At 41.3% G+C, this 24727-nt stretch overlaps 1 protein-coding gene across 1 annotated transcript in view; it reads right to left on the bottom strand.

The window, feature by feature from the left end:
- LOC146074345 (dynein axonemal heavy chain 3-like) overlaps positions 1 to 18025 on the bottom strand; it is a 1013923-nt gene extending 995898 nt beyond the window's left edge. Inside the window, 1 exon segment of the mRNA XM_083182299.1 lies at positions 17946 to 18025. Coding sequence (XP_083038425.1) covers positions 17946 to 17972 — 27 coding nt within the window. The 5' untranslated portion in view covers positions 17973 to 18025.
- Positions 18026 to 24727: the final 6702 nt, after the last annotated feature.

Genomic DNA, 24727 nt, shown 5'->3' with positions numbered 1-24727 from the left:
GTCCCTGCGCCTGCGGCGCTGAGTATGATGAGTATGATGTTGCCGGGGTCCCTGCAGTGAAGTGGAAATAATATTATTAAATTATTTCCACTTCACTGCAGGGACCCCGGCGGCGGCAACATCATACTCAGCGGCACAGGGACCTCCAGGCTCTTCCTGAATACAGGTACCTCCGCGCCGCACGGACCCCCCTGCCAGCTCCCCGCTGCACCCACAAGCAGTGGGGAGCTGGCAGAGAAAAAATAGCGCCCGCAGACCCCCGGCGCCTCCCCGCCACCGCGGGGGCTGCGGCCTTATAGTTACGCCAGTGTCTGTATGTATGCCCTGCAGCAATGCTGATGTGCGGTATCGCCCTCAGGGAAAGGAAGTGTTTGCACTGGCTTTCCCTGGATCACAGGGCATTGCCGATTATAAAATTAGGTGAAGTTTGAACACTTAGCAAAAAACATCAGTGTGCGCTGAGCAGGTGCACCGCGATATGTGCTGAGAGTTCGTGCTGCAGCACGTCGCTCAGCGAAAAGCCGGGTCGCCCCGTGTGTACCCAGCTTTAGATTTATTTGTTACAATATTTTACGATGTGTGTCAGCAAAGCATGAATAACACTGTAAGTTATGTCAGCAAGTGTCACAGTGCAACAAAATTGTATTTTGCAATATAAGGGCAAACATTTGCAAGACTGATCCAACAAATGTATCAAAACTATTTATGAAAGACCACCACATGCAGAAAATTGATTTAAAATGTGTGATATCTTCAAACATCAAGGTAATTAAAAGATTAAAGGAGGACTTGACCCTTGTAACATAACAAATCAATTATACTAAGTAGTTGCATATTATGCCATACTACAATGTGTCATAATATGAAGTAGGAGCATTTTTTTGTTTGTGGCAGAATACAAACTGGAGGAAATGATCCTGGGATTCATAATTCAAAGTTTACTTTATTGTATTCCACTCCAATATGACACCAGTTTCATCTGGTATCTGGATGGTAGACTATGTCTAGGGCAACACCATATGGTTAACATGGTCAACACATGAAAATATTCATGTGAGTTTTTTGGGATTATTTTTTTTACTTTTTTCACACTTTACCATCAATGTGGACTCCGAAAAGGTATTGTAATGAAAACACCTGGCTCAAAGAGGGACACATTACACTAATAGGGAGTCCATGCGCTCATGTGTCGACTTGTGACACAAAGTGTATGTTGACCTATTGGTGTCGACCTAATACACTACACCAGATTCCTCAGATGGAGCAGCTCACATTGTGGCTGTTCCTGGCAATTCTATCGCCATTTGCCAGGTGCTGCTTTCCACTGCCAGCCGACTGAAGGGGTTGCACGAGACTCTTGCGTGCCCCATTTCGTCAGAGCCCTCTGCCGGCTTCCTCGTCCTCCCCCATAGCTGCCCCCCCCCACTAGCCCTGCCCATCTCACTGAAGTGGAGATGGGCAGGGAATCCGCTCTCTGATGACGGGGACATGCGAGCGTGTGGGACTCTCTTTACAGGACCAGCCACTAGTGGAGCTTCACTGACGGGAGGATTAAAAAGAGATCAGGAATAAAACTTGGACTAGGAAACAGGGCCCCATTCCTTTGTTCCTCGTTTGAAACATCTGACTACCCAGTCTCATCTTGATGTCCTTCAGTTAAGTGATCACACTGTGCCCTTTTTATGAAATGTTTTGAATAAAAGGATATCTGTTTTTATCATAATACAGTATGCCATTGTATTATTAATTGTTTTCCCATACGGGCAGCTTATACATCTGAAAATCTGTAAGATATATGGGAGGAGAAAAGACCCACCTGATATGCTGTTGACTACATGTTTGTATGTGAGTAATTTGTTTAGGGGTACTGACCCCACCACACTCTGTTGAATACGTTCAAGTTTCTTGTTACACCTGGGAAGGTGGGATACACACATAATACTATAACACCTTGTGCGTCCCAGTCAGATGGAGCTTCTATCCGCCAGCCTGCGAAAGCTCAAGAGATCTTCCGATAGGTGCTCCATCTGTACTTCTGATTGGTATTATAGCGGGGGGTGAGAAAACTTTTAATTCTGATTTCTATGATCGATGTTTTATATATCAACGTTTATATTATACCACACCACACTGAAGTAAGTACCGTGTCTACACATTATGTTGTATTGTAATGCCCCACTTCACAATATTACGCACTATAGTGCTGCAATACACATTATGCTACACTATAGTGCCAAATACACATTATGCCACACTGTACTGCCCTACTTCATAAAATATGCCTCATTATAACACTCTACTGTACAAAATGCTACATTGCCAAGTTCTACTTCACTTTAAGACATACTGCAGTGACCCTACTTCACATTATGCCACACAGAAGTGACCATAGTTTGCAATGTTATCTTTTTTTCCACTTGGTATTGGCTACCCCATTATTTTGCCTTTGTTTAAAATAAACTTTAAATAAAATAAGAGACATCTGTAGCAACTATAATTGCATAGGCAAAATTGTTAATTGTACATACTATATGCAGAAAGTCAATATGCACAATTGTGACAATATAAAAAAACAGCATTTCTTGACATAGACTGCGTACTGCAACATACCATACACATATAGTATATTAATATGTGGGAGCCTGGTTTTGGCTAATGGGTAACCATGATGTACTGTACACACGTAGACCACTTTTTCTTTATATACTGTACTATAGCTAAGGTATCAAGAGATTTTCTAACAAGGCATTATATGAACATCCCATTACTAGTTGAAGTCAATATAAGTCAGTCAATTAGTTTATGGGGTGGATGTCTTGTTTTTTTTGTTTTATCCTACAGTATATGCTAATGGGTCTCAAACTCAGTCTCCAGGTTCCTAAACACTTTATGATTTCTGGGTCATCTGTGGATCTTTAAAATGTGACATTGTACTGTACAGATCTCACATTTTATAATACTCCCCTAAGCAGCACCCTCAAAAAAAGTATCTAATAGTACAGAAATAGTTAATTTATGATTAACTGGCCAGCCTAATTGTAAGGGATTAAAAAAAGTGAATAAATATGTACATAATGGATCTTATGAGAACAGACACCTTATGCAATACCAAAGTGGGCATCCTGAATACCACCACGCGACTGGCACCAGAATGCAGACGCCAAATTAAGATGCCAGCACTGGAATCCTGACTATTGGCAAGCTGAATGTAAGCATTCAGGGCTCGGTAGTGTTAGGAGCAGGGAGGGTTCGGTTTAGGTACTGGGGGGTATGGAGGGGAATTAGGGTTAGGCTTCGAGGAGTGAGTTATAAGGTTAGCCACTTAGAAGGGAGGGATTAGGGTAAGTCTGCAGGCGTTAGGTTTAAGTGGTGGGGTATGAAGGTTAGAGTTAAGCACTAGTAGGGAGGGTTAGGGTTAGGCTGCTGGGAGGTAGGGTTAGGGGATGCAGAGGCAAGGTAAGTGTAATTATCTGACCCCCATCAGGTGTACTTCTATAGTAATCCTGGTGCCGCAATTCTGACTGCTGGTATCCCCAACACCAGTCATCCATTGTAACCCCATCCATTGTACCCCCTGTATACTGAAAAGCTGTATATGTTAACTAAAATATACACTAGTGCTTGTTTCATAAGGTAAATGATGTCAGCATTATCCTTATTTGATATTACTTATAGCAAATGGGATACATTTAATAATCCATTTCTATTTTAAGCAGCCATAATACACATTTTCATCCTTATCAATGGGGCAACAGATGCAAATATTGTTAGTTATTCAGTACAGAATGGGAAAGATCCAAGATAGTGTGATGCAAGACTGACGGAAACAGACATGTAAATAGCTAGGGATCTGAGAATTATTCATCTTTGAAGGGAAAAGCGAGAATTGGGCATTTAGGGAATGTTTCCTTGTTGATGAAACATGTAAGCTCTGGAGAATGAAATGCTCCATATAGACCAAAGGCTGGGAAGTGCACAGGAGCTGAGCAGGATTATGAAATTCATACTGAAATGTAGCGGGATTCGAGAAGCACAAATTAGCAAAGACTAATTCTCCTTGGATATATTCACTAGGCATTCATTTCTTTTTACAGATGTATACCAACACAATGGGAGACTGCACTGAGCCTCTAGGTATTTTAAACTATTATAAAGTGTTACAAAAAGAACTGCATACATTTGAGAAATTTTATCTTGCAAACAGTGTCAATAATGTAGAAGCTCAGGGTCATCTGCTCACCATATAGAACTAGTATTTTGCTACAGAAACTGCACTGGATATGCTGCTTTTCTTATTAAATAAATAACTGTTGTTATTCCCTTTTGTACGAATAAAAGGTAGGAGCTCTGCAACTGCAGCAGTGTTAGAACACTAAAATCCCCAGCGCTTTCCAAAGGGACTTTCATGTACTGTACTGTAAAGTGCCATCTACTCTAGTGCATAAAGAATGTGGCCTTATACTCTATCCAAACAATACTTGTGCTCCGCAGCTTGCTTCAGAGAATCCACCATAGTGCAAAATGAATCATACTGTAGCTTGATGAAAATAATCATTTTATAGTAGTTTTAATACAGTATTACAGCATTTTATTATGGAGGTTAAACATCCTGCTAGTGCCCTACAAATGCATGCCTGGCCAGTGTAATGGTATGTATTGTTCATGCTTTATTGAAGCTTCAGCAGCTATTAAACAAAAATAAATAATTAGCATAATAAACGTTTATAAAGAAGTCCAGGTACACAAAGACTGCAGGATTTCTATTTAACTTTTTTTTTTTTAAATGTCAGTTTCATAATTCACAAAAAATGCACAAGATTATTGTCATTTCCATGAGTTCAGTGCCCGGTCATGGCCCATTGGTGTGGAGTTATTATGGGTTTTCTCTGGGTGCTCTGATTTAGTCCAACACTCCAAAAATGTAGAGTACTGGTAGGGTAAAGGCGTCTAAGGAAAAAATTACCCATAAGTATGTATGTATGTATGTATGCTTGCAGTGGCTTAAGTGCATTGCACCAGAGTCCCCGAGGACAAATGGGCCCACTGCTGTGGAGCGCAGCAATGAGTTTTCCCCTGACCCAGGGTCTGTCCATTATGAACATTGTTGGATGTCTGGCACAATGCAGGGAGCAAGGTAGGCCCCACTGCTTGACGAACCTAGTCCTTAGCAAGACTTTATGTGTGCAGCTGCATTAATCTGCCATCTGAGCCAGATTGATGGGAAGTCCTGCTACCTATCAATGCTGATGATCAAAGTTGCATGCTGCCTCTAAATCTGGTTCTGGTTGATAGATCTGCAGTGTCTAGATCAGTGGCTCTCGACCTCGGTCCTCAGGACCCCCAACGGTTTAAGTTTTCAAGGTCTCCTCACAGAATCACAAGTGAAGTAATTAGCCCCACCTGTGGATCTTTTAAAATGTGTCAGTGAGTAATGAGTGCACCGATGCACCTGCCAAGTGACCTGGAAAATGTGAACTGTTGGGGGGTCCTGAGGACCGAGGTTGAGAACCACCGAGCTAGATAGATAGTCAATAGGTCTTCCCTAAAAGGTCAACATGCAATAGTTAAACGGGGTCAAAAGATTGGCATGCAAAAGGTTGACAGGGTCAAAATGTTGACATAAGAAAGGTAGACACATGACAAAGTCAACATGAGTTTCTCATGATTTGTTTTTTAAACTGACTTGTTCATAACTTCACCATCCATTTAAGCATAGAAGAGGAATATAACAGTCTCCCGAGTGTAAAAAGCTCAAAGCGTGGGGAGCGAAGTGAACCATGCGAGCGTGTGCATTACACTAATTGTGGTTATGTTGACATGGACCTAAAAACCATGTTACAAAAACTTCGGTACTCTTTACCTAGAAGGGCGCCAGCGATTGAAATCGCGGTGATCGGGGGTAAAAATCGCGGTGATCGCGGGCATCGCGGGCATCGCGGGTAAATCGGGATGACCGCGATGCCCGCGATGACCGCGATCACCGCGATTTTCCCATAGGGAACAATGTTAAAACGGCTGATTGACCGCGATTTTACTGTTAAATGCCTCAATGGACCCGATTTGGGGCCAAATAGGCCAAATTAACCCTTAAATGTCCCCCCAAATGTTTAACGCCACCCCACGATCCACGCCAACCCGAAGCGTGGCGAGCGCAGCGAGCCCGCGAGGGGCGGCGGTACGCGTCCTCCGACCTTTTCATGCCCTACTATCCACTAGGGCGTGGTGTGAGAATATAATAGTGTGGCGAGCGCAGCGAGCCACCGAGCCCGAAGCGTGGCGAGCGCAGCGAGCCCCGCGAGGGGCCGCGGATACCTTCACAGGTAGACGCGTCCCCTCGCGGGCTTCACAGGTGTCCGCGTCGACACGGACACCTGTGAAGCCCGCGAGGGGACGCGCATAACTGTGAAGGTATCCGCGTCCCCTCGCGGGGCTCGCTGCGCTCGCCACGCTTCGGGCTCGGTGGCTCGCTGCGCTCGCCACACTATTATATTCTCACACCACGCCCTAGTGGATAGTAGGGCATGAAAAGGTCGGAGGACGCGTACCGCCGCCCCTCGCGGGCTCGCTGCGCTCGCCACGCTTCGGGTTGGCGTGGATCGTGGGGTGGCGTTAAACATTTGGTGGGGCATTTAAGGGTTAATGGGCTCTGTGGCCCATTTAACATTGATTCCTATGGCCAAATCGGGTGGATTGAGCCATTTAACAGTAAAATCGGGTCCATCGCGCCTTTTAACATTGATTCCTATGGGAAATCGGGAGCATCGCGTCGCGGGCATCGCGGGTACATTTATGTGCGGCCGCGACGCGACCGACACGATTTCAAAGTTTAACATTGGTTTCAATGGAAAATCGCGGGCATCGCGTCGGTCGCGTCGCGGCCGCACATAAATGTACCCGCGATGCCCGCGACGGGCGCCCTTCTAGGTAAAGAGTACCAAAACTTCATGTCAACCTTTTTCTGTGTCGACCTTTTTTCATTTCAACCTTTTGACCTTTCCCATGTTGACTTGTTGACTCTGTAAACCTTTTGGGGTTGAGCTATTAAATTAAAAAAAAAGTAAAAGTTAAACAATCATGAAAGGGAAGGGGTACAAAAAGTTTATATAATTTTCTCTATATTTAAAACTGATGCATAGTATGCATATTACGTAACATACGATATACAACTCTCCCCTTATTTGTGTCTACTTTGTGCAAGAAGAAATGCTTATTAGTGGCACAAGATTGGTTAGGAAGTTTGTTTCTCAGTTAAGTTTTATTAGCAATATACTTTTATTCTACTTTCCGCATGAGAAGATTAGGAATTACAAAAATAGAAATATAATAGCATATTATGGTTAAAGAGTTTACCGAATCATAATTGGAATTATGGATTGTTATTAAAATATATATATATAATTTTAAATATCAATTATACCACTAAAATAAAATAAGCAAGAGCTTTTAAATTAGGATGATACAAAGTAAAATGGGTTAACCTTTTTTTTTTTTTTTTTATTCACCAGAAAAGTGTGCCTATTTTTGTTGTTGTTGTTAGGGTGGGGGATAAGTAATGAGTATTCATAGGCGTGTGCAGAACATTTTATTATGGGGTGCACTGTCAAAGGGGTGTGTCTAGCACCACCTATTGGGCGTGTCTAACACGGCCCATCAGACGTGTCTACCATCATCTACTGGCACTTGCTACAATATAAAACATCTCTCAATCACACCATCATCTGTTTATTTCATTTTTAATCTTCTAAATTACTCTGTGTAAAAGTACATGCAAATAAAGTCAAAACATATATGGATGACGGAGGTATGTAGTGATAGGAGACTGGTCTAGTACAATTAATAATGCAAAACATTTTAATTAAATACAGTTCTAAAAAGCAAAAGTTTATTTTTTGCTGGTATTGCTAGCGGCTGGGAGGTGTTCATAAGGGTGTGCATTCCTATGTGAGTATTACATTTTTATGGTGGACAGTATTTGATCTAGAGGAAAATATTGTAAACATTTAAAAAAAAAAGAAATTAAAAAAGGCAAGAGTAATAGTAACAGGCATTTGGAATTTAGATTCTATTTAATTATTAGTGCTAAATTCCATGAGTAATTATTAAAGATTAAGTATTTTACTGTGGATCTATTATTGTGATTGAGATATGTTATAAATCAAGAGGTGTAATGAGGTTTGCAATGGAGTTATCTACAAGTGAATGTTTGAGAAATTGAAGAGATAAGCGTTAATCATAATAATGGTTTTACTTTGATAAAAGAGGAGGAAATTATATATAAATGATCAAGGATTTAGACAGCCGTATACTAAGAAATGTAACAGGACTTCATTTTAATCATCTGAAAGGTGTTGTGAGTACTCTACCACATGGCTTTTCAGTGGAAATTGGGTTTTAAGTACTTTTAGCAAAGATAACTTGACCAAATTGAATGGACAGAAAATTCAGAGAATGGGGAACCACATATATAATCAGACAGATGTTCATATTGATATCACCTTATCAGATTAGTAGACACACATCCTGTATATAATTCCGCTTGAGGAGCAGCATAATGCTGTCACAAATCAATACTACATAACAAAGCTAAAAATCTTGTTCCACTAGAAAAGATTGCAAATGTATAACCCCCTTTTCCAGGAAAAAAATGAGGTTATTACCGCTCCTGCAAAATGTATTAAAAAGCAGTCCATGGAGAAATCAGATTTCTCCAGCTGTACCTTTGACTTATCACAGCTATTGCGGCAAAGCATGATGGCTACTTACTAATCAGCAAAAGCCATACATTTTGATGGTTGCCAAATATAATTATAATATCTTCTTTAGGTACTGGTAGAATACAAGAATGTCCAGTCTGAACAGATGTGGACCCAAGATTCTTAGACGCTAAGGTGACTGCATAGGCTAATATTTTAAAAGGTTAAATTACAAATGAGGACAGGAATTGCACGAGACAATCACAAACTGAGAAGAAAGAGAACTAAAGACACCAACCAGGAGTACCTAAAGGCCCCCATACACTAGGGCGACTTGTCCTGAGGACAAGTCGCCCCCGACTTCCCCCTGAGCTTGATAAGATTGGCACTTGATGTGCCATTTTTTACATGTGATAAATCGTCTCAATTTATCACATGTAAACCCAGGCTGCCCATTCATTGTATGGGCTTTTTTCCAGCGCTGACAGCTTTTCCTGCCCGGCTCTGTTACTGCCAACTCTGTGTCCCCCGCAGCGCCACCCTGTCTTACTAGCAGCGCCCCCCGCATTGACGGCTCCCGGTGGAGGTAGTGCAGGCAGGGACCGCAGGCGTCGCAGAGCAGAGACTGTCGGCGCGGCGGGAGAATAGAAAGAAATCTTATTCAAAAGACTGGGCGGCCGCTGATTGGCTGAGATCTCAGCCAATCAGCAGCCGCCCGGTCTTTTGAATAGGATTTCTTCCTATTCTCCCGCCGCGCCGACGGTCTCTGCTCTGCGACGCCTGCGGTCCCCGTCTGCACTACCTCCGCCGGGAGCCGTCAATGCGGGGGGTGCGCTGCTAGTAAGACAGGGGGGCTGTATATAAAGATATATCGGATCTGAACATCATGGGTGCTAAAAAGCACCCATGACGGCTCAGATTCCGATATATCTTATGTTCTGCAGTTCCGACGCCGCGTGGTACCGTGCATCAGATCAGATGTCAAACACATGCGATTTTGGGCCGATTTCACCCGATTTATCGGCCCAAAGGGCCGAAATCGGATGAAATCGGACGAAAATCGCATAGTGAATGGGGGCCTTTTATGTACTATGGATATAAATACAGTAGTGGCAGAAGTAGCACAGGAAGTTCTTCCATTGCTTATTAGGTATCCAAGAACAAAAAATGCTTACCTGTGATCAGGATTAGATTTCGTGTCAGTACTGGAGATCATGGGCATAACTATAGTGGGTGCAAGGGGTGCTATTTGCTATTGGGCCTAGAGGCTTAGGACCCAGGTTATAAAATTGTATACCAATTTCTGAGACCACCCCAGACCAGCCTCCCGTCTCTGCCAGAATGGGCCATGCACACAAGACATTTGCGTGCCCCATTCTCCCAGAAGCCCTGCAGCCCTCCTCACTGTCCGCTCTGCCCCAGCTCCCTGTCAGTCTCCCTGAAGCCGCTCGCGCATCCCATCCGCCGGCTCGCCAACTATCAGCGGCTCCATCTGTATATGCAAGCCTGGAAGGCCTAGGAGTTCCAATCCCAGTTGACATATTGGAATTTGGATCCAAAATCCAAGACATGGATTTGTTTTTGCTGGTGAAAACAATTGAATACCGCCCTCAGAGTCAAAGTTAGAAGAAACAACATTAAGCAATGAGTGGTCCAAAAGAAGGTCTGCTGAAGAATAGGAAATGGCATCTTTAAATGAAAATTTGATTTGGATGATTGTGAACAGACCTAACGACCAAAAAAAAAATATTTAAAAATATAAATTTCTATAGAAAGCTAGATACAGACGAATCAATTGCCTGGCTCGCATTGCTGCAAAGGGATTTACTAAAAGGCAAGTTATGGTACCCTAGAATTTGATAATTGCTATATATGCACTATATGAGTCAGCATTTTTTAAAGGTGAACTAGCTGTTCAGAAGTCTATATGGAGCCATGAGTGCACTTTGACATAACTGTTCCCAAAAGAAAAAATATGCCTACTTAAGAAATTATAGGTTCCAAAAGAAAGTGGTAGATGTTGGTACATCAGACTAGACAATGTGTTGCTAGAAAAGGACTTTAAAATATCACAAAGATCATGGTTTATACCACAAAATGATAGAAGAAAAGTTAGGTCCTGTAAGAGGATGATTTGCTACTAGCTGGTCAAGAAAGTCACATTGAAAATGTAATGTGACTTTTAGGAGAAAAAATTAGATTCAAAGACTATCAAATCCCCTGCTGGGTTTAAAGATTTTTCAAAATCTAAACTGGAATGATCAGCATCAAAAAAAAAAACTATACTGAAAATGTTCTAATGAAATATGGTATGTCAGATGCTAAACTAGTGCATTCGCCTTTCGAAAGAAGTATAAAAAAACAACTAGAATCATGGCTCCCCTTACAGAACCTGACATATAGGAAATGAGAGCTATCTTATATCAAAATGTAAAATGTATTGTGAACCATGTTAGGCAATTTTCACTGAATCCTGGAAAACCGCATTGGTTGGCAGTTTAGAAGATCTTGAAATATCTAAAGGGTACTAGTTTGTTAAAACTTGAAATATTCTTCAATGCAGATTGGAGAGCAAACAAAGATGACAGACAGTTGAAATAACAGACACAGGGATACGCTGGTGAAGTTAGAAACAGAGGCAGACTATATGGCTTTTACAAAAACAACAAGAGGCACTTTGGATTTAAAGTACTTTAGGGTTTACATTTTTTGTAGCGCACGTAAAGAGCTCTCAACATTTTATGCTACACAGTTATCTACTAGCATGAAGCACCACAGCAGATCAAAGCATCAAACAATTATATTTGAGAACTTGTCAAGTGTAAGTTAATTACTGTGAACTATATAATGAGCAAGGAAACTATTCACTAAAGAGGCACACACAGTACACGTTTAACTATATAGTCAAAATCTTAAGGAAAGTTAGCCAAAATTGCAGTTGCATGGCCCTGTATCACAAGTAAAAACAGACTGTGCAGGCAAAGTCTATTTTTACTATAGATAGAATCCTTTAGGGGGGCTGTGCGAGTGTACCCTTGCCGATGCTGGCACCCCCCTTGGTCCATGCAGCCACCGATATTGGTGGCTGTGGGGATCACTGCAGGTATAAGCTCCTTTAGAGTTACTGTACATATCAAGCACTGAGTTCATTTCATAAAAAATGTGTGCTGAAATATGAGGATTAATTATGTGTTGTTATTACTTAAAGTTTGTTGCAGGAGATTTCAAGAAAGTTGTAAGATATTTATGTCAATAGACATCTTTTCTAAATAAGGGGGTATTGATACAGTATGTAGTTAAATGGTTAATTACTACAAGCTGTCTCTTAACTGTCTGAAAGTTTATATCTGTGTAATTGTAGCACCACAGTGCTGTATGGCTCTACAGTACTTAGCTCAAAAATGACTGATATGTTATCGTACTGACTGCTGCTTGTCTATCATGTGTATCCCATTATACTTAATAAAACCTATTCTGGATTGGAATCAGTATGCGTAATTAACTCCTTTATCACATCCACTAGCCATTAGTAAGCATTGCCTATATCAAATTAGTCTATACAGTTCCAGTTTAAAGTCTTTACCCCAAATACTTTTGTGTCATATGGTAAATTCCATTCACTTCTGTTCTGCCTAGCATGTGCTGCTGGTGTTTGAATCAATGATGAGAGTTGGCAGGGAGTAAAGATGGTAAGTGACAGTCTAACATTTCAAATTTATTAGGCATACTCTTGAGGGTGTTGCTAAGCCCCCATTAGGATGTATCCACATCAGCTGTTCCTGATTCTACTAAACTGGAAGTATGATGTTAGCACCCTAATACCTTTCAGTATTTTAAAATGAAGTCAGCAATGCGTGCCCTAAACGAGGGAGCTTCTCTGCATATGCACTGTTCACCATATATATTCCACAGACATATTTCAAGTTGTTTCTTCGGTACTTATGTAGTATCTGGGCTGCCGATTTTTTGATTGTATGCCTTAAGTTAAGGCATACAATCAGATGCGATGCGATGCGATGACCCGATTTTTCCATAGGATTCAATGTTAAAATGGACTGAGTCCATTTTAACATGGAATTCAATGGGAAAAAGGGGTCCTTTTCATACCCCTACTATCCAAGTGGGCATGGAGTTGGATATAAACCTGTGGCGAGCGTAGCGAGCCACCGAGCCCGAAGCGTGGCGAGCGAAGCGAGCCCCCGCGAGGGGACGGTATTCTGTGTCCCCTCGCGGGGCTCGCTACGCTCGCCACGCTTCGGGCTCGGTGGCTCGCTACGCTCGCCACAGGTTTATATCCAACTCCATGCCCACTTGGATAGTAGGGGTATGAAAAGGACCCCTTTTCCCATTGAATTCCATGTTGAAATGGACTCAGTCCATTTTAACATTGAATCCTATGGAAAAATCGGGTCCATCGCATCGCATTGCATCGCATCGCATCGCATGCGATATGGTCGGGTGCGATGCGATGCGATGGACCCGATTTCAAAATCGGCAGCCCAGTTACTACATAAGTACCGTTTCTTCACCCTTTTATTCTACTGTCATCTCGTGTCCGCAAAAATATTTATATTCAACAGGATAGTGTCTAAAATAATATATTCGATTTTACTGACAATCGACTTCACAAATAAGGGCAGTTATAAAATATTAAAATATAACTAAAACAAGCACACCATTTGGCTCAGTAATCTCAGATGAAGCTTGTTTGAAAACCGCAATAAATTATAAAGAAACTTAGGAATGCAAGTACAGTGGTTTTATTACATTTCTCTTTTAGCCACCCAAGGTTGGGACAATGCATGGCAGCTCTCCATAGCAAAATATTTGTTATGGGCCTTTATGATCTCCTGGGCTTCTTCTGAACATGCATGCCACCCTCCTCAGAGCTATGTGTACTGGCATTGCAGTACACACAACTCTGTGGCATTGCCTGTAGTTCCAATACCAGAGTCACCCATTTATTCAAGGCACTTAAGCATTCAACTGTGGATCATGACTATTTTTCCATCTACTACATAATTAATAATCTTGGACAACTTCAAAATATTACTTTGTAATATAACATTCAAGATGTATACTGTAACTACACATTTCTGTACAAATAAGGGAAGTAGATTATAAAACCAATGCTGTAGATTTACATACCTTCCAACATGACCCTCTCCAGGAGGGACATTATGCTCTGTTCCTGGACTTCCCAGTTAATACAGGTTGAGTATCCCTTATCCAAAATGCTCGGGACCAGGAGAATTTTGGATAATGGATTATTCCGTATTTCGGAATATTTTAACATTTCAATGATATATCGTGAGGTATCTTGCATTTATGTTGTACATATACATCAAACACTTGAAATAAAACACATATATATTTTATTTGTGCATGAAACAAGGTTTCAAAACATGAAACAAAGTTTGTGTACAATCTCAGGCACTGAATTTAAATGCCAAGCAATCATTGTCTTGGACATATATAATGTCAATTACATATCATTCCCTAAATAGTGCTGTTACAAATGTCCCCAGTAAGTTTTTAGCAAAAAAAAAATGTTTTTGTTCACTTTCTGGAATGTATGGTTTTTGGAATAATTCGGATAACGGATATTCGGATACGGGATACTTAACCTGTATATGATTTCAACACAGGTGATGGTAACACCCTACTTTTCAATTACCCCATGTTAAACAAGTGACAGCAGTCATACATTAAGAAGGAATTCAGAAAACAGAGCATTGTGTCCCTCCTAAAATGGATCATGTTGGGAGGTTTGTATTTATAGTGTTCATTCCGGCATCCTGCACCTTTCAAAATCAATCAACTCCCTCTTTCCTACCTGGAGTGTTGCACTTCTGTGGTGTTTCTAACACAGATAGGTCTGTATCTCAATATCAGACTGTGCTAGAAGCACCAAAGTAGACCAGGGGAAAAAAAGGATCTGCATAGGTTTTGAAAGGTGCAGAGTGCTGGCATAAACAATATATTTACAACTTAACCAATGGGAAAACATATGTGCGGGCCGTTTTGGAAAACGGCGTACAACAATGGTTCTCAACCTTGGTCCTCAAGTACCCCCAACAGTGCATGTTTTCCAGATCACCCGGCAGGTGCACAGATGCCATCATTAAGACCTGAAAAACGTGAACTGTTGGGGGTACTTCAGGACCGAGGATGAGAACCACTGGAGTATACCAAAAACTTTTGTGTAACCTATGGCAATAAGTGATAACCCTTTATATATGTGCCGCCTTCTGTTAAGGAGATTGCATGCCCATATTGAAAATAGAAAATAAAGCTTTTTACTTTGCTCATTATAAAAAGATTAAAATGGATGGTTAAGCTGTGATTAATATGACTTATATGAGTTATGAAGTCTATATCTAAAGATAATCTCTTTACGGGCTGCTTTAGGAAAATCAATGGATTTCTATTACAAAGTATCAAGCAGAGCGCATTCTCATTAATCGTTCAATGCAAGGGGAGTATTTATTAAAGCTGAGAAAGATAACATTGTGAGAGATAAAGTGCTAACCAATTAGCTTCTATCTAAAATGTTATAGGTTGGTTTCTAAAAATGACAGAAGATGATTGGTTGGTACTTATTTCTCACAATTTTATCTCTCTCTCCAAGCTTTGTCAAATACCCCCCTTAAAACATAACCAGTACAATAAAATCCATCTCCTGTCACCAGATATAAGTTTAGGCCACTGTCCAGAAAAATCGCTAGTTCTGTTATTATTTTCACTCTACTGCATCCACCGTTTGCATTTGTCTTCTGCAACAGTACTGTCTTAACAAAGCACACTTGTGTAAGGCAGATGCTAAGAACACAGTAATACTAAAACTTTCTTATTGCTCTGAAACCATTGTTTCCCAGTTCTTACAGAGAATCGTGACCTTTCTGACTGTAGCTCACGGCAAGATTATCTGGACACATACAACAGAAGAACAGCGGGAACTGAGTTTTTATATTTCTGTGTTTCCATTATTGCTTAAATGACAGTCTTTGTTGTACGTGTCCTTTTTTAACACCCAATTCTTACATGCATTTTTCTCCTGCAGTTCCCTCTCCTTTTATTGGAGACAGTGTGAGGTCACCTTTTAAGCCGCTGTTATTAGATAGCAATTAGGATGATCGAGCAGGAAAAGGGACTTTGCTGAATGCACATTTTATTTCTGAGAACCACATTTGTATAAAAACAAAAGTCCTCCTCTTTGTTTATGACATGCTGCTATAGCCTGTCTCTGTGCATGTACTAAATAAAGTTGTATTTTATTCGTAATGACAGTAATTAGAGGTTGTTTGTGTTGTTTATTGAATTATGTTATGTGTTTGATTATTTTTTTTTATTCAGAATTCTCCTTTCCCAACTCTGAATCCAGCTATAAAGCGAGCTCACTAATAATTCTTATTTCATACATACAAGGCTGGCTTCTGTCCCCATCTGGAAAACCATAAGTCATGCCAGAATGATTGCATGATCAGAATTCATAAAGCTCCTCTATCCAGAGGGCAGCATTTATCCTCATTTCAGCATGATAGAATGGCATGTTTTTTATTCTTTTCTTTTCTGTATACAGTGTGACTAGTGACAATGAATTGGCCTGCTCCAGTCAACCATCATCCTGTGTAGATTTTAGTAACCAAGCACACCATGTTGTATCAAAATAAATTACTGCAGCGCAGGTGACAGCAAGGGGCACATCTGTACAATATCAGCCAATCTGCAAAACCTGATTATGTGCACACTTGAGTGAGTTATTCTGAGGCCACATATAGCATCCTTGAGTTTTCTTTCTCTAAATTCCAAACTCAGCACATGTGCTAATACATTTTAAGACAGACAGACAGAGCCTTCTTCAACTAGCCTTCTCTGGAGAGCCATGGCTCACCAAGGCTTATGATCATCAATTGTTCTCAGCTGCAATACAATACATAGAACAATACAGTAGGGCAGTGGTTCCCAAACTTTTTTGCATCACGGCACCCTAGATTATCAGAATATTTGTCACGGCACCCCTAGGTGCAAAGTTTGCTACCGAGAATTTCAGAAAACAATATTAAATTAAATATGTTATGCTTATATGTCATTCTTAGGTCCAGCTATGTAGATTCCCTTCTATTTATCCACATATTTTAAAACTGGAAGCCACAAGCACTGATTTTGTCTAATACATTGACCATAAATAATTTCAATCGGTTATGGACCACCAAACCAAGGCACCCCTGTCAGTGCTCCGAGGCACCCCAGGGAGCCTAGGCGCACAGTTTGGGAAACCCTGCAGTAGGGTATTAGCTAGGATTAGATCCAACAGCTCTGGCTCACTTAATGTATACACATAAATATATCCACATAAATACACACACATACAGTAGATAGACACACATGTGTGCAATTAGTTTCACACTTAGCAACTGCCAGTAGAGGGTTAAACAATTTGTCTTGTTACCAAGCAGAAAGCAGTGTTTTATACATAATCACATTCACTTGGCTCAATGAGGATTAGTTATTCAATTAGAATTAACTTTGTTACTAAGAAAGGGACCTATGGAGTATACAATTATTGAATGTGGGCACATTTTTCCAGTCACCTGGAAACTAATTAGCACAACATAATCACATGCTTGCTGCCTGGTAAACATACAAGTCCCAAAGGACCAAATAACTTGAATCGTGAATCAGTAGCCACTGCTTATATGTAATTATCATATAAATGAGGTGCTTTGCTTTGGCCTTTGATACCCAAATTCTCATCACAGGCAACTGATATGATACAGTTTATAGAGCTGCAAGAATGCTGGATGTTGAACATCATACATCCAAATGTGATATTTATCTAAATGCAAAAGTTTTGGGGTTAAAAACCAAAAAGTCAAATGAGTTTTGTAAGTACCATTCGAGATGACTGATACATGTGATAATACTTGAAGTGATAATACTTGAAGTGTGTACTGTTGCTTCTACAGCCAAGGGGTAGAGCAGTAATCAGAACTCTTATAGTGATATAGCCTGTGGGTAATGTAATACTGCACCTAGGCAAACACACTTTACATTTATTATAAAGATTAAATATACTGTTTCTTACTAAGTTTAAATATAGGATGGATATGTGCAGTTGTCAACAAGTTTCTGCTTCACCAGTAACAACATACAGATTGGAAATAATTGCCTTAGCATCCAAAGGGATTTAAAGATTTGTATCAAATAAGTATGACAGTTATATAAGTGTTCAAAATAGAGTAAACATACCTTGTTTGACTCCGGAAGTTTGGACATCTCCACTAAACATAAGTTATGTCTGAAGTAGTCTGTGGGATACAAGCACTATAGTCCCGTTCCTAAGTGCATCAGCTGAACTGGCATACTGCAAACTACTGGCCAGTAAACCTAACAACCCAATTTAAACACTGTTGCTTACATAGGAGCTTACTCAACCATAACATTGCAGTATTTTGCCAAGGTGTGGCTGCTCTACAAATACATTATAGTTGTACTGAGGGACAATATGCTCTTAAATCAACAGCATTGTTATGTCACATTGACCTTCTTTTATGAATAAAAATAGTAGTGTAGTATTTTCTATCAGTCAGGTCCTTTGATTTACATTTATTTCTAAAGAACTTATCAAACTATATTTCTAAAGAGCAATGTAGTACATTTTACAATATGACAGTCTATGAAAAGTCAGCTATGTGTACACCAACCACATGTGGATATATTTCAAAATAGGATACATATTTTTTATAAAGAAAAAGTGTAGATTACATTACTCTATAAGTTCTCAAACTGTTCCTTAGGGTCCTAAACAGCTCAGATGTCCCAGATCTTCTCACAGAACCCCAAACAGGAGTAATTAGTTTCACCGGTACTTGTGTATTATCACGGCGCCCACTACTCCATTTGCGTAGAGGGCTATTCACGATTTTCCTATCTAATGTATTCACTGCTCTGTGTCAGTGAATCCCTTAAAAAGATAGGATGCGATTAAAAATCGCATCGCATGCCATTATTGTATGGCATGCGATGCGATGAGATGTCGGTTCTGATGGAACCTAGAATAATGTCACTTAATGGTAAAATTACATACTATATAATGTCATTTATTTTTGACACCCCCCCCCCCCCGACACACACACACCCCACTATCCACTTCATCCCGAAGCGTGGCGAGCGCAGCGGTATGCCTCCGACCGGCCTTTTCATACCCCCACTATCCACATCGGCGTGGAGTTGATTATATATAGTGTGGCGAGCGCAGCGAGCCACAGAGCCCAAAGCGTTGGGGAGCGGACGCGTAATACATGTAACATAATACACGTCCGCTTGCCTCGCTGCACTCGCCACACTATATATAATCAACTCCATGCTGACGGGGATAGTGGGGGTATGAAAAGGTCGGTTGCGTAAAATGTGGACTGATTAAGGTCCTGAGGATCAGGTTCAAAAAGCACTAAATTACAATATTTCAAATATACATTGCAAATGCAAATATAGTCATAAGTTTTATCTACTGTACAACAAGAACTGCAACAAACTAAGAAGAATATCATAAAGATAATACAAACTGTCGACATTCCATTACTTTTGTCATCGTACTAAAGTGTGGGCTTGGACAGCTATCTCATCTAGCTGTTTATCACAAGGCTGGTTTACTTAACAAGTTAGTGATAAGTGCTGTTTAACAGCAAAGCATGGGGAAAGGTGAGTAGCTGCTATAGAGACCTGACCTCCCAGCAATAAGCAGTGGGGTTTACAACTGTATTAAGTGATTAGCTGTGGGAAAACGCAAGAACAATGGTTGCTATGGAATACTTAGCAAATATGACCATTTAAAAAACTGTGATGTATACAAACTCAATCTATATGGGTACATAAATACCACAGGGGTTGGCAGGTAATTCCAAATCGGGGGGGGGGGGGGGAGGCTTAGCTTATCTACCAGAAAACTACAACATAAAATGGATGTGTGGCAATTAAATGTATTTAGTAAAATCTATAGTAAATAATTCGGTACTTGTGTATTATCACAGCACCGTGGACGCAACATAGTTGGCATAGTCAGAGCTACGTAGTCAGCGTCAGCCAGGGTAGTCGTAGTAAGGCAGCATCGCAGACGCCGGAACAGCATCGGAAGACGCGCTTCACATACAGCGCCGGGAACCGCCAGTTCTCTAACCCTGTCGGACGCTGGCAGAGAGGCGCTCCATGTTAGTTAAACGCATGAGCGTCATATACACGAGCTCATATACACGAGCATCCCAGACACTCTGCGGATGTGGACGTAAACCCAGCTCGTCTCCGCTTCAGTGAGACGGACAGGGTTACAGGGTGTGGTGCGGGTTACAGGGTGTGGTGCATGTGCGTCTTGTGCACAAAAAAGGGATGCATTTGCCAATGCTCCATGTCAAATTCTGGCAAATGCTCCATGTCAAATTCTGGCAAATGCCTCCATTTCAAACCCCCACTATCCACGTCAGCCCGAAGTGTGGCAAGCGTACGCATTACGCGTCCTCCTGACCTCTTCATACCACGTTGGAGTGGAGTTAATTTTATAAAGTGTGGCTTTACAGTCGCTGTTCCGCTATACACTATGATGGAGGGATTGCCGCCGCAATTCGGTCTATCATTTTTGTTTGCATTGCAGAAAATCTGATTGGTTGCTATGGGCAACATCACCTTTTTGATGTTTAGAAGCTTTAGTAAATTTACCCTTTAGACCCCAGATTAGACCAAAACTCTCATCAAATATACCCCTTCTATGAAAAAAAAAAAAGGACTGGATCTGAAACTCTGAGCCCTCAGCTTAACAATAAACCTTAACATGTATCCTCCTTAACTCATTTAAAATCATGGACCAGATGTAAACTCCCTCATACCATTAAATTGTATACCTATAATCTCAAGACCCCCTCATTGAAAAACTTTCCCTACATCTTTACCCCTCATTAAAATTCATGCCCTTCAACTCCTTTCCCCAGTTAAAAATAAGACCTCAGATCAATTTGAGGCAAAATCAAGTTACTAATATACACACTTGGTCCTGGCTGCCTTCCAATCCTTGGGGTTTAAATGCTCAATCAGTGTGTGAAGACAAGTTACCACTGTCATAGCCACCCATCAAGGCAGAAGATGCTGTAGGGGGTGGGGGCAAGCACCTTGAGGGAACCGAAGGATGATTTTAGTGAGATGCGTGCACTTGAAAGTCATGGCAAGTGTTTATTTAACCAATGTAGAAAGAGCCCTGATTTGGTCAATAACATACAATGGTTACAAGTTTATCAGCTTGGGACCAAAGGAGATGTACTGTAGGCTTCAAGGCCAGTCTTGCAAATCAAAAATATGATTGTGTCAAAAAAATACAGTATATACTGTATAAAGTTTGCCAGTGTCCATTTACTAATGGTTAATTTTAATCGATTTTGATCATTTCAGATTGATCTAAAATTGGTCTTCCAGAGTAAAAACATATGTACAGGTCCAGTTCCAGGTCCAGGTAGTGCACAGTCCATCATATCTCCAGGGGTGAGATATATCTTAATTATTATTTATTACTTATTTATTAACAGTTTCTTATATAGCGCAGAAAATTCTGCTGCCCCTTACAATTGGAAACATTAGCACAAGACACTGTGTATTTGAAGATAGTTAAAAAGGAAGGAGGGCCCTGCTTGCAAGCTTACAATCTATAGGGAAATAGGCATTGATACTCAATGATAGGTGTTCTCTATTGCAAAAAGTCCACCAGAATGCAAAGGTTCTTGGTGGGCTGCATGACATGGTGACCAAGCAATTTTGGCCACAGGTCAGAAAGATGGGAAAGTGTGAAAAAGAAAGTGAGGTACTTGTGTATTTTGGCGGCGCCCATCGCATCGCATACCATAAGGCATACGATGGTATGCGATGCGACGCAACGCAATATCGCGCGATATTGTACAATGCCATACAATTTTAAAATTGTATGACATTGTATATGGCATGCAATGCGATGCGATGCAACATTGTATAAGCACCCTAATGGGTGCTTACAATGTTAAATGCACCCCCCTGCCACCCCCCCACTATAAACGTGAACCCGAAGCGTGGCGAGCGTCCACTATCCACGTCGGCGTGGTGTTGAGAATAGAAAGTGTGGGTAGCGCAGCGAGCCACCGAGCCCGAAGCGTGGCGAGCGCAGCGAGCCCCGCGAGGGGACGCGGATACCTGTGAAGGCTGCGAGGGGACTCCGATACCTGTGAAGGTATCCGCGTGCCCTCGTGGGGCTCGATGCGCTCGCCACGCTTCGGGCTCGGTGGCTCGCCACACTTTCTATTCTCAGCTCCACGCCAACGTGGATAGTGGGGGTATGAAAAGGTCGGAGGACGCGTACCGCTGTGCTCGCCCTGCTTCGGGTTCACGTTTATAGTGGGGGGGTGGCGTGGGGGTGCATTTAACATTGTAAGCACCCATTACGGTGCTTAAAAGCACCCTTTAGGGTGCTTATACAATCTTTCATCGTATTGGGGGCAAAAATCGCATCGCATGCCATCGGGTGCATGGCATGCGATGCGATACGATTAAAAAATCGTGCGATGGAAATCGGGGGCGCCGCTATAATACACAAGTACCGAAAGTGATAGAGGATATGTGTGGACTGTATAGTGGGAATGTGATTGGATAGGAGAGGTTTATGAATGTTACTGTATCTGGCTGTTTGCTGGAATTTGATAAGCTTGCCTGAAAAGGTGAGTTTTCAGGGAACGCTTGATGGACTGGAGACTGGAGGAGAGTTTCATTGTGTGTGGGAGGACATTCCACACAGTGGGTGTAGCACGAAAAATGTTCTGCAATCGTTAATGGGAGCAAATAATTTGTGAGGATGGGAGACATAGATTTTGTGAGGAGTGAAAAGTTCGAGTTGGGAGATATTTAGAGATGAGAAGAGATCTATGTTGGTGTAGTTTGGTTTATGGTTTTGTGTGAAAGGAAAAGTATTTTATATTGAATACAGTAGAAAACAAGTAACCAATGGAAGGGACTGACAGAGTAGCTTAGCAGACGAACATCTGGCGAGAAAGATTGCCTCACAGCTGCATTAATGATGGATTGTAGAGGGGAGAGTCTGTATTGGGGAAGACCAGTAAGGAGACTATGACAACAATAATGAATGCATGAGATGATGACAGCTTGGATTAGAGTTTTAGCAGTGTCTTGTGTAAGGTAAGTACTATTTTGAATATGTTTTAGATGCATGTACAGTAGATTGTATTTATTTAATTTGAATTCAAATATGTGAGGTTTTCTTTAGGCGTTAGAGTGAGTGTTGGTCTAAATAATATGTAAAATCAGCAGCCACCAAGGTGAAGGTATACCAGCCTCCAGATAACCAAAAAGGTAGAAAACAAAGTGGTGCTTAATCATACCTATACAACAGGATTAAACATGATATATTTATTAAAAACAATATAGCGAATAATCAAATCAAACCTCCCGGGGGTTATAAATATAACATCAACCTGATACATATATTCAGCATGCATCATATATTGATAGGTGGATGTTTATTAGTATAGATAAAAAGCCATAAAATAGCTTATAATTACAAATATAAAATGTCCAGAACACCTGCACAGCTGATTACAAGGTACTGTAAGTAGTGGTTTTATCCCAGCAATAGCTTAATTGGCAGATATAATGATATATTATGCCCACTTGCTTATCTGGCAGGGATGAAAGAAGTCTGGATCACATGGCTCACCAATATCATACATAATGATGTAAATGATTTGACGTCCAGTAAGTCCACACTCCAGATATGGGAATAACAGAGAATCAAGAATGGATCAAGAACACAGACTCAGTTCAAAGAGGGGTATGTCAATGGAATTGACTTATTCTGTGAACGAAGGAGGGCTGTCACAAGTTCTTACAAATAAAGATACTGTAGATACGAAAGCAAGTGTACAGCTGTGGTTTCAGATGCAGAGAAGTGCAGACAATTCTGTATATGAATAGATGTATTTAGTTTTGTGCATATGTGTAGAACCAAATAAGGTCCTAAGATTGCAAGCAGGGCCCTCATACCTTTGACTGTCTGTAAATACCCAGTTAGTTTTATCACTGTCTCCTATTGTAAAGCGCAACGTAATATGCTGCGCTATATAAGAAACTATTAATAAATAACAGTAACCATGAAGAGACTGCTTGAGTTTTAGGGCGGGATGTACTAAGGGGAGAATGCAGAAAAAAAAACATTTTGGGGGGTTTACCGCATTTTCTAATGTAATAGGATCCATCCGCCCTGACTTCGCAAGGCAGGGTATCACCAACTTGGGGCGGCGATACCCTATAGAAGCCTATGAGCTTCTATCGCCATCCATCGCATGCCGCAGATGCAGACCCCCTTCACCATCCTCCGTGCTGCTCCTCCTCCCCCAGCAGCATGTCACAGCCGGGGATGTCCTTCCAGCTGCAGGGGGATGAGGAGATGCTGGGGACCACTGCAGAGCCCAGGAGAGCCCCCGCACACCACATCATAGGTATCGTGGGGGGCCTCCATCACCACACCGCAATGCTAGCCGCATATGTTAGTACATATGCGCTAGCATCGCAGCTGGGGCGTGGCGAGGGGCGGCAATGTATGTTAATGAATACGGCCCTTAATCAGTACAAAATACCCCATAAAAGAGTGTATCAACTTTAAGGTGCGATTATCGCATGCGATATGGGCTAGATCGCATCACATCACATTTTGAGTGCAATGCGATCAGAAGGCAGTACAGAAAGTATGTGCAGCACATACTTTTTGTACTGTGCGATGAGATGCCAGCAGGAACATGCATCGCACAGTGCAAACGCACCATGAATGGGCACCTTAAGTCATAGGAAACCCCCAAACAGGTCATGTTTCAAGGAATTCTTTAATAATGTACACAGTATCTTTTCTTATCCAGCCTTTTCCAACAGAGGAATATTATTCAAGGTACTGTACACAATATCCATTGATGCATTCAATCACATACCTTTTGAGGTATAAATAGCCATGAATTGTAAAG

This window comes from Crinia signifera, chromosome 4, assembly GCF_055691185.1.
Source record: "Crinia signifera chromosome 4, ASM5569118v1, whole genome shotgun sequence".
NCBI lineage: Eukaryota > Metazoa > Chordata > Amphibia > Anura > Myobatrachidae > Crinia > Crinia signifera.
Note: the sequence above shows the minus strand (reverse complement) of the source record. Positions and strands in the feature narration are given on the sequence as shown.